The 17,649-nt window shown below is 43.8% G+C and overlaps 1 protein-coding gene across 1 annotated transcript in view; it reads left to right on the top strand.

The window, feature by feature from the left end:
- LOC116686881 (LIM homeobox transcription factor 1-beta) overlaps positions 1 to 17,649 on the top strand; it is a 92,563-nt gene that overhangs the window by 375 nt on the left and 74,539 nt on the right. Inside the window, exons 2-3 of the mRNA XM_032511931.1 lie at positions 2,765 to 2,833; positions 4,314 to 4,488. Coding sequence (XP_032367822.1) covers positions 2,765 to 2,833; positions 4,314 to 4,488 — 244 coding nt within the window. The remainder of the gene's footprint in view (positions 1 to 2,764; positions 2,834 to 4,313; positions 4,489 to 17,649) is intronic.

The raw sequence follows: 17,649 nt of genomic DNA, 5'->3' as shown, positions 1-17,649 counted from the left end.
ATGCACTCCCACCATGCACTCCCACCATGCACTCCCACCATGCACTCCTTAAATCAGCCACTGAAGCAACGGAGAGAGGATCTGAGCGTGCAGCCCACCCAGAGCGAGAGGGGCTCCATCCGTTTCCACTCGGTCTTTACACAGCAGACGTGCGTCTGTTCTGGATGTCGAGCACAGGACTCTTAATACCACTCAGACCGCCAGCACATGGGTGTACAACATGGGCTCTACTTTATTGCAGTGTGTGGCACCCAGCTACCCAGAGTGCTTTGTGTTGGTACCACCGCAGCGTCTCTAAGACTTTCCACCCCTGACTTCAGACACGTTCTAAACCGTGTTGACAGGGACGCCGCTGCTCGTTAATCTGATGGAGGGGAGTGTGTGGGCTGCTCTGAGGCCCCCCCCCCCCGCCCAGTTACAGGCAGTCAGCGGCTTCTGATGGCTGGGGGGGACAGACCTCTTTGATCAAGGCCGTAGGTTTGGTTTAAACACGGGGTGGGGGGGGGTATACTGATTTTGAATCTAATTGAATTCTTCTCCTGTATTGTTCAAAACTTTCTGCATATTCCAAACCATCCCGTGTGTCTCTGGAGGGTTTTTATTGGGAATCAGGTACAAGTTGTTAACATTGTTAAAGCCCAAAACTCGAAAAGTAGAAATCCCCTGCACCCCCGCTAAAATCTCCTTTGGCTTTGATAGAACAGCTGCTGGAGAATGAGCACAATGAGCTGTAGGCAGCCATCGGCCCCCAGGGGCCCCAGGCGTGCTGCAGGTGAAGTTCCATTATGGACAGATTGTTTTTTTAATTCTATTTGAGATATGATCATTTTTAACTTGTAGGTATTTATTTCAGTTTTTCTTAAAGCTGAGGAATGACAACAACGCGTCCACAGGACACGAGCCTTCTGGGAGTTTCAGCCTTTATTCTAATGTGAAGTCTTCAGTCCCCCCCCCGCCCCGTAGAGTGAAGGTTCATAGTATACATACCACTCATTTCTAGGTCTTCTATAAAGATATGGTGTGTTGGTGTGTGTGTGTGGGGGGGGGTTAGGGTTAGGGTTAGGGTTAGGATCTGGGCCCTAGTTGGTTGTACTGACAGTACTTCATATCTTATCTCTTAATCATATCTGACAGTGTTGTAAGCGTCACACTGAATTATGCTAAAAAATAAGTTATTATAAGAGAAGAACGACTAGTCTTCCAAGCCCAACTTGTCGCTGTCAGACCTGATTGTCGGTGCTTTTTTGTTTTTTTTTGTGCCCCGCCCCCCCCCACGGAGGCATGGCTAGGCTCCTTCGCCACTTACAGTTTGACCACGGGGGGGACCGCACACGGCGCACACACAACACCCACCACGCTCGTTTTTCGCCGGTGTGTAGATGTGTAGTAGAGGTGTTGTCGAAATGTTTCAGCATAAAGTAACGCATCATGAGAAGCGAGCCTGTTCATGGACATGCTTCCATAATTTCATTATTCATAACTCCCATCGTCTCTTTAAGTTCCGGGTGAAATCCCCAGATTGGTGCTCGAGCTGAAACTATAAATCAGGATGTGTCATGTTCTTTTTTATATTTAGAAATCGATTTTGTTGGAGAATCTCAAAACAATTCTAATTCTACAGCATATCTTATATATATGACATGTATTCATTTTGTTGTCCCATAAATAGGCTTCATAAACATAATGTAGCCGTGTGTGATATGTATCTCCGGTTCTGTCCTCGGCATCTGAGTCGGACCATATTTCATATTTCTCATTCTTATTATTGATCCATATCTCAGCGAGGCCGGCGGCTGGTCTCAGGCCTGCTCCTCCACAGCGATGGAACCACTCATATTAAAAGATGAATATTAATATGGAGGCTATTGGGAAAAACAGGCGTGGGGGGGAACGTTTTACCAGCGCGAGGAAGAATCTTCGTCAAGATTCAAAATCTATTATTATTATTATTATTATTATTATTATTATTATTATTATTATTATCATTATCATCATCATTATAATTATTATTACTGTAATTAATATCACAATGGGGACATGCACACTGTAGCAGCAGTGGACAGGGAAGTACAATACACTACAGATAAATACATATAGTATAAATAGTCAAATGTAGGAATATTGTTATTATTTTAAATTGCACCGATTGAATGTGAATGTATCTCTCTTATTACACACAGTGTTCTGGGTTTTTACATTCTACGCATGGATATATATTTACATATTAAACATGGTAAAATATTTCGAGCTGGTATCATGGTGCGACCGTTAAATATATTTCATTATGGGACATATTGAAATATAGATAGGCCTATTTCCCCAGCAGAATCCCAATATATCCGGTACGCATGGCTCCCTGCACATCGATTACACTAAAAGACTCATTCATACCTTTCATATTTTAAAATTCAGTCGAATATGAATCTATATTTTTGGGTAGATAATTTCCCAACACAGAAATCAGTGGCTCGTGGTTCTAATCGGGGCCTCACTGCTGCAGTAATACACACTATGTAGAACTAGAACTATACTATATAGAAATATACACTATACACTATATAACTTAAATACAAATATATATTTATATATAGGCTATGTTTTTTAAAATAGCCTACCTGTAAAATGGCCTTCTGTGCAGAAGAAGCACGCGCACAAGTTTCAGAGTAAAGTGTGTGTGTGTGTGTGTGTGTGTGTGTGTGTGTGTGTCTGAAGGCGGGTCCGGGACTGCGGGTCTCTCCTGATCTCCATCATCTCGGCATCTCAGCTCCCGGGAACACAGCTCTCCCAGACCTCCCTCTGGCGGAGCCGCAGCGCGAGCCTGCACCATCCACAGGTGAGAGGGACCCGACAGACCCCCACAGCCCGGGACAGAGCCCCACAGACCGGGACGGAGCGGGATTACAGAGACCGGGACCGAGCGGGACTATAAAAGGCCGGGACCGAGCGGGACTATAAAGGCTGGGACCGAGCGGGACTACAAAGACCGGGACCGGGACCGAGCGGGACTATAAAGGCCGGGACCAAGCGGGACCGAGCCGGACCGAGCCGGACTGAGCAGCCTCCTCCTGCCTCGGGTTCCACCATGCTGAGCGACATTCAGACAGAAGAGAGAGGTGAGTCTCTCTCTCGGGACCAGTCCTGCTGGACTTTAGTCCTCATGTGAAGGATCAGGAGGGCACCAGGATGAAAAAAGAAATGGTTTTTATTAGTTTAAAATGAAACTACGTTCAAATATTTGATAATATAGAAAATGAACATTCTAAATCTAAAATAAAATGGCACTGCTCTTTAATCTTCCTAACAGTACATATCTATCTCTCTCTCTCTCTTCTCTCTCTCTCTCTCTCTCTCTCTCTCTCTATATATATATATATATATATATATAATAATATATATATATAATGTAAAAATATACATTCATTTTCAGAGATGATCCATGTGTATTCTTTGGAGCAGAAAGATATTTACATGTTGACCTTTGAAATGAAGTAAAACTCAGATGAAGTACTTTTTACTGCACTATACTACATTTCCTGACTGTTAGGATTTTACAGTACTTTGCTAGTAAGCAGGAGAAGAAGATGAGCACGTCAGACCCAGGGAGGACGGGCCCCCCTGGCCCCCCCGGCCCCCCCGGCCCCCACATTGGGCCGCCTTCAACATCCCAGCAGGAGTTTGTGAAGTGCAAATGATGATATATAATATATAATATATAAATACGCCCGCCATACTGTGGCGTTATCTTCTAATAAAAGAGTGTAAACAAACACAGTGAGTACAGAGCATGCTGGGTAAATGGTGCCTTTATTTATTCATATCATACAACACATGTCATATTTCCTTCAATGAAACATGACTCAACTATATTCACCAAAAAGCTGACTCTGCTAGCATAATCCAACAATGTTTCAGATCCTAGTCACTCCACATGACGGAGCATTCATCAGACGTTAGAGAACACAGAGGCCAGGTCGTGTATACACAAAGAAAACAGGGAATATAGTAGTACAAGTATACTGCAATACTGAATGGCAGTATATGAGGCCCTTGTAGAACAATGCAGTAGTCCAACTGCAAGAGGCCAAAGAACAAAGAAATCCAAACGAAAAGCACATGATGATCCACTAACAGGTATGGTGGAACCCCAAAATCCACATCCCCCCACCCCCCCCACTCTGACCACTCAGCCTCTGCTTCAGAGAATAGGGTTATTTTAAGTATTTTAAGTATTTTAAGTATTGTAGGTATTGTAGGTGTTTTAGGAACTGCACCCTGACCCAGGTGACTCTGTGACCCTGCTCTGTGGCTGCCAGGCGGGGCCTGTGTGTGTGAGGGCTGCACGCGGATCATCTCAGACCGCTTCCTGATGCGGGTCAGCGGCGCGTCCTGGCACGAGGGGTGTCTGCAGTGCGCGGCGTGCCAGAGGCCGCTCACCGCCACCTGCTTCATCAGAGACCGCACGGTGTACTGCCGGGCCCACTACCAGAAGTAAGCTCTCTCCTCTACTAGCACTACCACATCTCTATAGGAAGTATCTGTGTGCTGGGGGCCGGGGGCCGGGGGCCGGGGCGGGGGGGGGGGGGGCAGGGGGGGCTGTGTCTGAGCCGCAGGCTTCCAGTGTTTGTTGAACCAACACGGGCCCGCTCCCTGCAGGCCGGCCGGCCGGCTTTGTCAAACGAGCAGCTGAAACCGGGAGCAGAGCATCAAATTATTCAAAATGACACAAAATATTCATCAGAGCTGGCATTATGGATTGTATTCTCTTGTTTTTGTTCATAATTCCCAGATCTGATGAATGACTCCTGTGCTGTTCTGAATGTAAATATCTATAATATCATATCTATAATTAAAATATCTGTAATGATCATATCACTGGAATTAATAGTGCTGCAGTCACAGTAAGGCAGTGTGTGTGTGTGTGTGTGTGTTGTGTGTGTGTGTGTGTGTGTGTGTGTGTGTGCAGGGTTCTTCTCTGAGCATAATTCCCATTTAGTGATGCATTAGAGTGATAGCAGTGGTGAACTGGATATTTTACATTTACAAGAAGAAATTGCTAAATAATAATGTAAATAATATTTTAATTTTTTTCAAGGGTTATTATAAAGGATAACCAACTGCTAAAACGCTAGCTTGAATTTGGAACTATTAGACATGCTCCGGATTGTGTTTTGTGATCATATCCATATCCATGCATCATATTCATCTCTCCGTCTATGAAAGCCAAATATCCATCATTCACATCCTCTCATCTCACCCTCTGGTCAAATTAAAAAAGAAATAAAAAGACTCCATAATTTGATTAAAACAAATTAAATATTATTAATATCATAGGATAATATTAGGAATATTTCTAAACCTTAGAGATATTAGAGTCAGACACAGAGTTCGTGGTCGAGTTCCACAGTGGTGTCCGGCTGCTGGAGGGAAAGAAAATCCTGTTAGAGACCAGGACCCGGGACCCAGGACCGGGACCTGGAGGGAGGGGGGGGGGGGGGGGGGCATAATCTCAGTCCCTGATAATAAAGTCATGAATTAAAGTCAGTGGGCCCTGTGGAGGGCCGCTTCTGGGCCCCAGGCCGTATGTTTGACACCCTATTAGACAATATATTCATAACGAATGTCATAGGATAATAATAATAATAATAATAATAATAATAATAATAATAATAATAATAATAATAATAATTGATTGAGGAGGGGGAAATTACAATGACAAGTCTATATTAATGGGAGAGATGCATGCTCCACTTTGTAAGAGCAGGGCACTACGACTGGTAGCAGCTCTCTCCGGTGGGGGGGGGGGGGGGGGGGGTGAATAGTGGAGTCAAGGGGGGGGGGGGGCTTTTCTTGTGGAGTGGTCTGCTGAGGAATCGGGTTTCTTGGTGAGTGTTATACCGGGAGGATGGTGTTCCTCTGGGGCACCGCCTCCGACTCTCCGGCAGGGCGTGAGGTTAGTCCCCCCCCCCCGGAGGTGGAGGAGGTTCTGTTGGCAGTCGGTGCTGCGGACGCGGCAGGGAGCGAAGCGGTAGCGACAGGTGAGCAAGACAAGGGGGAGGTACGGTGCCTGTCTGGGCAGCAGCGGGCTCCGGTGCCAGTGGGGGGGGACTCTGAGTGTGGAGGTGCTGATGTGCAGTCCCAGTCAGGAACTACTGAGGATGTAGCCTCCACCAGTTCTCCAGGAGGTCCTACTGGGATCACCACTGATAAGCAGGGTGGGGGCCCAGCTGTCAGGCATCATGTGCTAGTGAGGACATGGAGGATGAGTCGGATGCTGATACTGGTTCTGTTGGAGAAGTTAATCAGAGCACGGATTTGGATTCATTAGAAGAAATAGATTGTTTTCTGAATGACTCATTTACAGTTTTTCACAACTGCTAAAACACTAAACCCCATAGTCGGAACCAAATGCTCAGTCGCCTGAACCCACTGATGGAATCAATCACTCTTTTGGCAAAACCAGAAGCACGTTTCACCTGTTTAGACACAACTGGCCAACTCATTTTCATAGTGATACACCCGTGCTGCATGGTGAGCACAGGAGACAAAAGTCAAACACAACCAAAGCACAGGTGTCACCACTGGAACACAACAACTCAAAATGGATCCCACCTGTGGCTAACGGCGTGAGGGAACATAAACAGTTCAGAGAGCACTGGTTGGTGAGGCCCTGCAATGGATAGAACTCTGAGAGGAAGAGTTCGTGTGAGAGGAGGTCGAGGAGGTCGAGGAGGTCAGCAAAGATAAAGAACAGTAACATCTGATGAAATCAGAGCTGCTGTGATTGGCCAGGTTCTTGTCCATGGTATGAGCATGAGGGAGGCGGGACAAAGGGTCCAACCAAACGTCCTGTGGCCTGACCCAGTCCGGAGACATGATGCTGTGGCTGAGTAATGCACTTATTTGTATATTTTTGTACTTTATTTTTACATGGGCACAAGTGGCAAATGCAGAAGAATTCTGTTTGTTTTTACAAGACTGTTTTGTCTTTTGGAACTTAAGTGCTTAATGCACAGGTTTTTTTAGTTTTGCAACACGCATTTAGCCCACAGTGACCAATAAACATTTATTCCTCCAACTTCATGTCCTGAGAAGCCATGGTACTAATGTTAGTGCAGGGGTATTTGGTGGGGGGGGTCCCTATGCTCTTAGCCATGGTACTTACGTCAGTGCAAGGGTTGCTGTTTTGTTTAAGGCAGCGGCGGGGGTTACCATCATGTCTTCCACTGAGGGGGTACAGGGACGCCTGCTGGTTGTCAGGGCGGCGATAGAGAGCTCTGTGTTTTGTTTTGTTAATGTCTACGCTCCTAATCCGGGACCTGAAAGAGTGACTTTGTTCACCCAGTTAGAAGATGAAGTAAATAAGAAGCATCAGGACCAGCTGATTGTTGGTGGTGATTTAACTGTACTCCTGATTTCACTGTGGACAGGATAGGCGAGGAGCCTCACCCACTCTCAGCTCAGAGTCTGAACGGCATTATTACCCAGCTGGATCTGGTAGAGACCTGGAGGGTCAAACATCCACAGTCCCGGCAGTACACTTGGGTGAGGGTCATTAATGATAGGGTGTGTGCAGTCAGACTCGATAGGATCTGTATTTCACTGAACCTTAGTTCTAGACTAGCCTGCAATAGCACAACGCCTGTTGGCTTCACAGATCATCACTGTGTATGTGACACACCGGGAGCTGGTGTGTCCGTTTAAAAACTACTAAACCAGCACAATTCCTTCCACTGACAAAAAAATGGACCCAGACCAAACAGTGACTTAAATTTAGTACTTCATTCAACTTAAGTTAAAAGTTATAAGACAGTTCTTCCGTTAAAAAACACAAGTAATAAAAGTTAAAAACAGAGAATTGGGACCCAATCTCCTTGCCGCTAGTTCCCAGTGTCCATGACAGTCTGCCGTTACGTTGATCTCGAAAGGAGCGGCCGATTCCGCCGAGGGAAGCCTGGGCTCTTCTTCTCTTGCGCTGTCCAATTGCTGCTGAGGAAAGCTGGGCGGATGGGTTATGACAGGCAGCTCTTTCTTTTGAGGACTGAGGATATGGACCTTACTGGGCTCACATCGTTCTACAGTTCTGTCCTGCAGGCGTGGCGGGTGATGACGTGTTCGCGGGCTGCAGGAGAAACTCCGGGGATGCGGGTCTTTGAAGAACCGTTGTTTTTTTAATGACTTAATAGGGATTCAGGTGTTGCAGTCTGCCAGTCTGAGGGCCAGTCTCAGGGAGGCTGGGAACACTAAACTGGGTCACCTGATGAAGATGACTGGCGTCTCTGGTGAAGCTCTGAGAAGGAGTAGCAACATCACCTCCATCAGGCTCATTGACAGGGTGGTGCATGAGGTTTGTGCTGCCCTGGAGCAGCCTCAGCGGACGCTGGTACAGACTCTGTCTCTCTGTGAGCAGTGGAGTGAGGGGTAGGAATACAGTTTCCCCTCTCTGTCCATTACCCCATCTGTGGGGGAGTGGAGGGAGGAAGGCTGGGACCAAATAACTATCATACCTGAGTCAAGGTGCTGAACCTGCGGGCTCTGGCTGGGCTAGGAGAGTTGAGGTGGACCGAGTGTTTTGGTCCAGACGGTTCCCTGAAAGACAGTCGGCGAGCCCTGTACAAGCTGCCCGTTGAAAAGCGCCCGGCAGACCTCCAATGGAGGATTGCGCATGGGGCCATAGCTACAAACCACTACAGGGCACACATCGAACCCGAGCTGGGGGAGGGGTGTAGTTTTTGTTTTGAAGTGGAAACTCTGGCGCATCCGTTTGTTGGTTGTCCTCGGCTGACTGATGTGCTGGAGGTCACTAAAAGGTGGTTCAGGGTTTAGGACAGGTCTTTCCTTTGGAGTTTTTTATTTTTGGTCCATCCATACACTAAGACTAAGAAGGCTGTTCACGTCCTGTTGAATTTTTTTTTTGCTACGGCAAAACTGGCCATCTGTCTGTCCCGTAGTAATAAGGAGCAGGGGGCGGGCAGTGTGGAGCCGGCATCGAGGCTGGAGGGGCTGGTCAGAGCCCGGTTAAGGGTTGAGCACTCTTATTACCTGCTGGTGGACAATTTGGTGGGTTTTAGTAGTGTGTGGGCTGTAAAGGGGGTGCTGTGCTCCACTGGGGAGGGGAGAAGTTGGTGCCCAGGGGTTGAATGGAAGGCTTTTGTATTGATTGTATTTGTTTGGTTTGTTTTTTGGTCTGTTTGTTGGTTCTTCTTTGATCTGAAAATGGTCCATTAAAACCAAAACCTCCTCTCCTCTCTGTGTCTCCTCTCTGTCTCCTCCTCTCCTCTGTGTCTCCTCTCTGTCTCCTGTCCTTGCTCCAGTACAGTCTGTGTCATATGTGTCAATCTCATAGACTGTATAGAACGGTCTATGTCAAACTGAGCAGCTTTATGTGACTAGAAAGCAGAGGAGCTCCAGTGCCTTCGGTGAGGTACAGCAGCACTGTCCAGGAGTCAGATACACTGAGTCCCGACAAGAGGGGGGGGGGGGGGGGGGGGGGGGGGTCTGTTCTGTTTGGATAGCACAGCTGATCAACAGCCCAGCTCAGCATAGAAACAAGCTCTGGTGAAACTCTGAGATTGGGTTTCAGCGCCCCGCAGCCAGCCCCAACCTCATCCAACTGGTGATTTGATCCCCTTAGTCCTCTCACCCCCCCCCCCCCCCCCCCTCCAACTTCAAACAGAGCAATGTGAAACAGGGAGCTGTTAATGCTACTGTCTGAGGAAACACACGTCACCATTTCTACTTAAATAATGCATGAACACACACACACACACACACACACACACACGCACACTGGGTGTACAGATTTCTTCTAATAATTTTTTTTATTAAACCTCTTCCTAGCTAGGCCGATGAAGAACAAATTCTCAACTGCAACGCAGCCTGGCCAAGACCAAGCAGAATGTTAACATATCTCCCCCCCGACCTCAACAACAATCCTCTAAATTCCGTGGACTTTATTGTGGATCGCTGTAACAAAGATCAGGAACAGAGGTTGTGTTTGGGTCTGCTCATATGTTGACCAGGACAGGGAATTCATTCCTTTCAAATATAGAACATAAAGCAACTTGAAAAATGTCTATGGCACCAATAAAAAATAGAAGAAAGAAATGTTAGTCATGATGACATAAAAGTGAGAAAATGATAAAAAATGATAATCTTTAGCGTTTTCTAAGTTCAAACGCTGCCTAACAGAATTTCCTTGCTACTGCAAACACTCTTCCTTCACATCCTCAGCTTCCTGTTGTTTGTTGGGAAGTGATCTGTGTTCCTGCACTGACCTCAGAACAGCTTGGCATTCCTCTACCACACTGGGACACACTCTAAAAGTTGAGAGAGCCACAAATCATGGCAGTGGGCAGCCTCTGGTGAATGCGTGTCCCTGTGAGAGGACCATGATCAGTCTGCATGGGAACGTTTACGCCACGCCATCAATCACAGCCGAGCTGTTGGAACTCAGCGCAGGTCCGGACCTGGAACTCTCTTTTCTTTCCTCGCCGAGGGTTAGAGAGCGGTGGCTTGTGATCAGTGGGGGCATTGTGCAATACTCAAGTATAATGACTGAAAACTGTACAGCCTTTTAAAAGAGGGCAGCATGTCCATTAAGTTTTTTGGGTGGAGGGGGTGGATGGGTGTGGGCACGTCTGACTTCACACACTATCATTACCTCGAACTACCATCTTTAAAAGGAATTCTAAAAGACAATGGCAGCTGGAAGTTAGCTGGCTAACGAGTTAAAGAGAGCCTTACAGTTATCCAATCCACCTGAAATAAATGCATGGACAAGTTTTTCAGCATATTGTTGTTGGGATAGAAACGACCGTACCTTTGAACTTATTTCTTAAAGGTCCCCTGGCATGAAAATGTCACTTTGAGTTTTTTTTAACATTAATATGAGTCCCCCCAGCCTGCCTATGGCCCCCCCAGGGGCTAGAAATGGTGATAGGTGTAAACCGAGCCCTGGGTATCCTGCTCTGCCTTTGAGAAAATGAAAGCTCAGATGGGCCAATCTGGAATCTTCCCCTAATGAGGTCATAAGGGAAGGTACCTTCCGTCTCTGTTTGCCACCCATGGAATTTGCCCCCCCCCCATGAGAGAGGACATTATGGCTTTCAAATGAGCAAAGTGGCAGTTGGTCAAGGCCCCACCCCAGCCCTCCACCTTTCCCCCCCCCTCAAAAACTACAGACTCGAAATGGCCATATCTAAGGAAAGACTGATTGTGGACTGGCTCTAGTGGCTGGAATTTGGACCAAGACGGAATTTGGGGAAAGAGACTTCAGATACGTATTAGGGGACCACTAGGTCTATATAAAGAGACTTCAGAACAGTATTAGGGGACCACTAAGGTCTATAAAAGAGACTTCAGTACAGTTAGGGACCACTAAGGTCTATTAAAGAGACTTCAGATACGTATTAGGGACCACTAAGGTCTATATAAAGAGACTTCAGATACAGTTTAGGGACCACTAAGGTCTATATAAAGAGACTTCAGATACAGTATTAGGGACCACTAAGGTCTATATAAAGAGACTTCAGATCAGTATTAGGGGACACTAAGATCTATATAAAGAGACTTCAGATACAGTATTAGGGACCACTAAGATCTATATAAAGAGACTTCAGATACAGATTAGGGACACTAAGGTCTATATAAAAGGAGACTTCAGATACAGTATTAGGGACCACTAAGGTTCTATATAAAGAGACTCAGATACAGTATTAGGGACACTTAAGGTGCTATATAAAGAGACTTCAGATACAGTATAGGGACCACTAAGGTCTATAGAAAGAGACTCAGATACAGTATTAGGGGACCACTAAGGTGCTATATAAAGAGACTTCAGATACAGTTTAGGGACCACTAAGGTCATATATAAGATGACTTCAGATACAGTATTGGGACCACTAAGGTCTATATAAAAGACTTAGATACAAGTATTAGGGGACCACTAAGATCTAATAAACTGAATTCAGAACAGGTTAGGGACATCAGATCTATATAAGAGACTCAGATACAGTATTAGGGGACCACTAAGGTCTATATAAAAAGAGACTTAGATACAGTATTAGGGGACCACTAAGGTCTATATAAAGAGGACTTCAGATACAGTATGGACCACTATGATATAAAGAGACTTCAGATACCGTATAGGGACCCTAGGCTATATAAGAGACTTCAGATACAGTATTAGGGGACACTAAGATCTATTAAAGAGACTTCAGATAAAGTCTTAGGGCACTAAGCTCTATATAAAGAGACTTCAGAACAGTATTGGGACCACTAACGTCTATATAAAGAGACTTCAGATACAGTATTAGGGGACCACTAAGGTCTATATAAAAGAGCTTCAGATACAGTATTAGGGGGCACACTAAGGGTCTATATAAAGAGACTCAGATACAGTATAGGGACCACTACGGTCTATATAAAGAGACTTCGATACAGTTGGGACCACTAGGCTATATAAAGAGACTTCGATAACAGTATTGGGACACTAAGGGTCTATATAAAAGAGACTTCGACAGGATTGGGCACACATAAGATTCTACTAAAGAGACTTCAGATTACAGTTTTAGGGGACCACTAAGATCTATAAGAAGACGTTCAGACAGTATTAGGGGACCATAGGTCATAAAAGAGACTTAGATACAGTATTAGGGACCACTAAGGTCTATATAAAAGAGACTTCAGATAGTATTAGGGGACCACTAAGGTCTATATAAGAGACTCAGATACAGTATTAGGGACCACTAAGGTCTATATCAAAGAGACTTCAGTACAGTTTAGGGGACCACTAAGGTCTTATAAAGAGACTTCAGATACAGTATTAGGGACCTACTAAGGGTCTACTATAGAAGAGACTTCAGATACAGTATTAGGGACCATAAGTCTATATAAAAGAGACTTCAGATAAGTATAGGGACCCTAAGGTCTATATAAAGAGACTTAGATACAGTATAGGGACCACTAAGGTCTATATAAAAGACTTCAGATCAGTATTAGGGACCACTAAGGTCATATAAAGAGACTTCAGATAAGTATTAGGGGACCACTAAGGTCTATATAAAGAGACTCAGATACGTATTAGGGGACCACTAAGTCGCATAAAAGAGAATTCAGATCAGTATTAGGGGACCACAAGATCTATATAAAGAGACTTCAGATACAGTTTAGGGGACACTAAGGTCTATATAAAGAGACTCAGATACCGTATTAGGGGACCACTAAGGTCATATAAAGAGACTTCAGATACAGTATTGGGGACCACTAAGGTCTATATAAAGAGACTTCAGATACAGTATTAGGGGACCACTAAGGTCTATATAAAGAGACTTCAGAACAGTTTGGGACCACTAAGGTCTATATAAAGAGACTTCAGATACAGTATTAGGGACCACTAAGGTCTATAAAAAGAGACTTCAGATCCAGTATTAGGGACCACTAAGATCTATATAAGAGACTTCAGATACAGTATTAGGGGACCACTAAGGTATATATAAGAGACTACATACAGTATAGGGACCACTAAGTCTTAAAAAGAGACTTCAGATACAGTTTAGGGACCACTAAGATCATATAAAGAGATATCAGATACCGATTAGGGGACCACTATAGGTTAATAAAGAGACTTCAGATACAGTATTAGGGACAACAAGGTCTATATAAAGGACTTCAGATACAGTATGGGGACCACTAAGATCTATATAAAGAGGACTTCCGAAAGTATTAGGGGACCACTAAGTCTATATAAAGAGACTTCAGATACAGTATTAGGGGAACATAAGGTCATATATAAAAGAGACTCAGATACAGTTTAGGGGACCACTAAATCTATATATAAAAGAGACTTGTCAGACAGATGAGGGACCACTAAGGTCATATAAAGAGACATTCAGGATACAGTCGATTAGGGGACCACTAAGGTCTATATAAAGAGACTTCAGAGTACAGATTAGGGGACACTAAGGTCTATATAAAGAGACTTCAGATACAGTATTAGGGACCCTAAGGTCTATATAAAAGAGACTTCAGATCAGTATAGGGACCACTAAGGTCTATAAAAGAGACTTCAGATACAGTATTAGGGGACCATAAGAGCTATATAAAGAGATCAGATACAGTATTAGGGACCACTAAGGTCTATATAAAAAGAGACTTCAGACTACAGTTTAGGGGGGACACTAAGGTCTTATAAAGAGTTCAGATACAGTTAGGGGACCACTAAGGTCTATATAAAGAGACTTCAGATGACAGTATTGAGGACCACTAAGCGTCTATATAAAGAGACTTCGATACAGTATTAGGGGACCACTAAGGTCTATAAAGAGACTTCAGTACAGTATAGGGACCACTAAGGTCTATATGAAAGAGACTTCAGATACAGTATTAGGGGACCACTAAGGTCTATATAAAAGAGACTCAGATACAGTATTAGGGGACCCTAAGGTCTATAAAGAGACTTCAGATAAAGTATTAGGGACCAAAGGTCTATATAAAAGAGACATTCAGACCAGTATATTGGGGACCACTAAGGTCATATAAAGAGATCAGATACAGTATGAGGGACCACTAAGGTCTATATGAAGAGACTTCAGATACAGTATTAGGGACCACTAAGGTCTATATAAAGAGACTCAGATTACAGTATTAGGGGACTAAGATTTATATAAAGAGATTCAGATACGTATTAGGGGCACCATAGGTTATATAAAAGAGACTTCAGAGTACAGTATTAGGGGACCACTAAGGTCTATATAAAAGAGACTTCAGATACAGTATTAGGGGACCACTAAGGTCTATATAAAAGAGGACTCAGATACGTATTAGGGGACCAAAGGTCTATAAAGAGATTCAGATACAGTATTAGGGGACCACTAAGGTCTATATAAAGAGGACTTCAGATACAGTCTTAGGGACCACTAAGGGTATCTATAAAAGCAGACTTCAGATACAGTATTAGGGGACCACTAAGGTCTATATAAGAGACTTCAAACAGTATTAGGGGGACCACTAAGATCTATATAAAGAGACTTCAGATACAGGATTAGGGACTACTAAGGTCTATATAAGAGAACTCAGATACGTATTAGGGACACCTAAGGTCTATATAAAAGAGACTTCAGATCCAGTATTAGGGGCCACTAAGGTACTATAAAGAGACTTCAAATACGTATTAGGGACACTAAGGTCTATATGAAAGAGACTTCAGATTCAGTATTAGGGGACCACTAGATAGGATATAAAGAGGACTTCAGATACAGTATTAGGGGACCACAAGATCTATATAAAGAGATCAGATACTCAGTATAGGGGACCACTAAGATCTATATAAGAGAGATCAGACTACAGTCCTTAGGGGACCACTAAGGTCATATATAAAAGAGACTCAGATTACAGTATTAGGGGACCCTAAGGTCTATATAAAAAGAGACTTCAGATTACAGTATTAGGGGACCACTAAGGTCTATATAAAGAGACTTCAGATACAGTATTAGGGACACTAAGGTCTATATAAAGAGATTCAGATACAAGTATTAGGGGACCACTAAGGTCTATATAAAAGAGACTTCAGATACAGTATTAGGGGACCACTAAGGTCTATATAAAGAGACTTCAGATACAGTGTTAGGGGACCACTAAGGTCTATATAAAAGAGACTTCAGATTGTGGACCAACTGATAATATTTTCTCAGCATATAATTTAAGAAAGTTGTCCACTTTTTGAGGTAGGAGTGAGAACAGCTTGGATGTGTACAGCTAAAATACTTCTTAGGAAGTTTATTATAATAATAATAATATTATTATTATTATTATTATTAATAGGACATTAATAATAATAATAGGACATTAGGTTGTCATCAGACACCCAGTCCATAATAATCAAATCAAAGCCACTGTGTGACCTCATCTATCTGACATTTACATGGTAGTCTTCCATGTTATTTCTTTAACATTAATACTAATATTTATTTTAAATCTAGTAAAGGTCATGACCTGGCTCACAAGCAATAAACAAAGACACAAGTGACAGTGGTGGAATGTAACAAAGTACATCTACTCCAGTACTGTACTCAGTCCAAATGTTGAAGTACTTGTACTTTACTTGAGTCTTTTCTTTTCATGCCACTTTATACTTCTACTTTGCTACATTTTAGAGAGAAATATTCTACTTTTTACTCCTCTACATTCATCAGACAGCTTTAGTTCCTAGTTCCTTTAGTTCCTAGTTCCTGTAGTTCCTAGTCCCTGTAGTTCCTAGTCCCTGTAGTTCCTAGTTCCTTTAGTTCCTAGTTCCTTTAGTTCCTAGTTCCTTTAGTTCCTAGTTCCTTTCCACATTAAGATTCCTGCCCACTAACCACATGTAGTTTCTATAATCTGATGTCTTATTATAAAGTAACCTAGCAACAATATGAGGGCTTTAACTGCTTACTTTCACACTTTTACTTCAGTAACATTTACAATGCAAGACCTTTACTGTAACAGAGTATTTTTGCAGTGGTAAGATGATGAGTGTCAGGTGTTGGAACAGAAACATGGTGCCAGGACGATGGCCAAATGGCGAGGGTGCGGGCTGACAGGCAGCTCTTAAAGACTCCTGGGAGAGTGACCAGGTGCCCCCAGTTGCACTGATTGGCTCTGCCCACAAACCTTTTGACTTGTGACAGTAGGAAAAGCACAGCTGACCCTGGTAACCTTAACGACGCCTCAGATCCACCAAGTGTCCCAGTGAGCTGTTCAGTGAGTCAGCATGCTCGACACCAGGCCTCTCCTGAGTGGAACGGTGGGGAATCCACCTGTGCTTTCCCACGATGACATGTCAACATGTCCACCGTGAAAAAGGTCTATAGTCAGTCCACGGAAACTGGCTAATAACCCCATAACCATATCATCGGCTGTACAATACAAACACCTCTTCAGTTACAAGGTTAGTGTTACAGGATTTAACCTTCTGCACATTGTGTGAGGCACAGTGCATTGTATACATTTATTATAATGTTTTAATTGTTTATTCTAGCCTTATTGTATTATATTCACTTTATTGTTTATTGTTGTGTAGAAGACAAGTGAAGTAAGCTTGTCATTGCATTGTGTAAGATTTACTGTGCACATGACAATAAAATATCACAATAAATCTTAGTCAGCGATCTCCGTTTCTGATGAAAGCGCTCCAATGCTCCCTGACGTTGATCCTGATAAACAGATGCCCTGCTTCGTCAACCCCCCCCCTTCATCAGGACCACCCACCCAGACAAAGATCAAGAACAGATAACACAGTGACTACAATATTCTAGACTATTCAAGAAAACCGTAACAAAATACACACCAACCAAATTAATATATGACAATACCATAGCCCATCGTACACGTCTCTCCCCAGCACAAAACATCTCAGGAGTCCCCAGAAAGATCAGCCTGAAGTGGTTGGATCACCTGAGAGAACAGATGTGAGGAGAAGTTGGAGCTCTGGTCAGTTTGAATCAATTTTGGAACACCAGCCGGTATGTGTAATGGGTACATGGCTGAAAACTGTTAGCACGACACTGTAAGGAGATTAATTATTAGATATATATTTGATTATTAGACGGCTGGGATGGGGATCAAAAGAGCAGGGGCCTGTTGCACGAAACCAGGATAAGGGATTAAGCCGGGATA

Source organism: Etheostoma spectabile, unplaced genomic scaffold (assembly GCF_008692095.1).
Source record: "Etheostoma spectabile isolate EspeVRDwgs_2016 unplaced genomic scaffold, UIUC_Espe_1.0 scaffold546, whole genome shotgun sequence".
NCBI lineage: Eukaryota > Metazoa > Chordata > Actinopteri > Perciformes > Percidae > Etheostoma > Etheostoma spectabile.
This window is presented reverse-complemented; position numbering and strand designations above follow the sequence as displayed.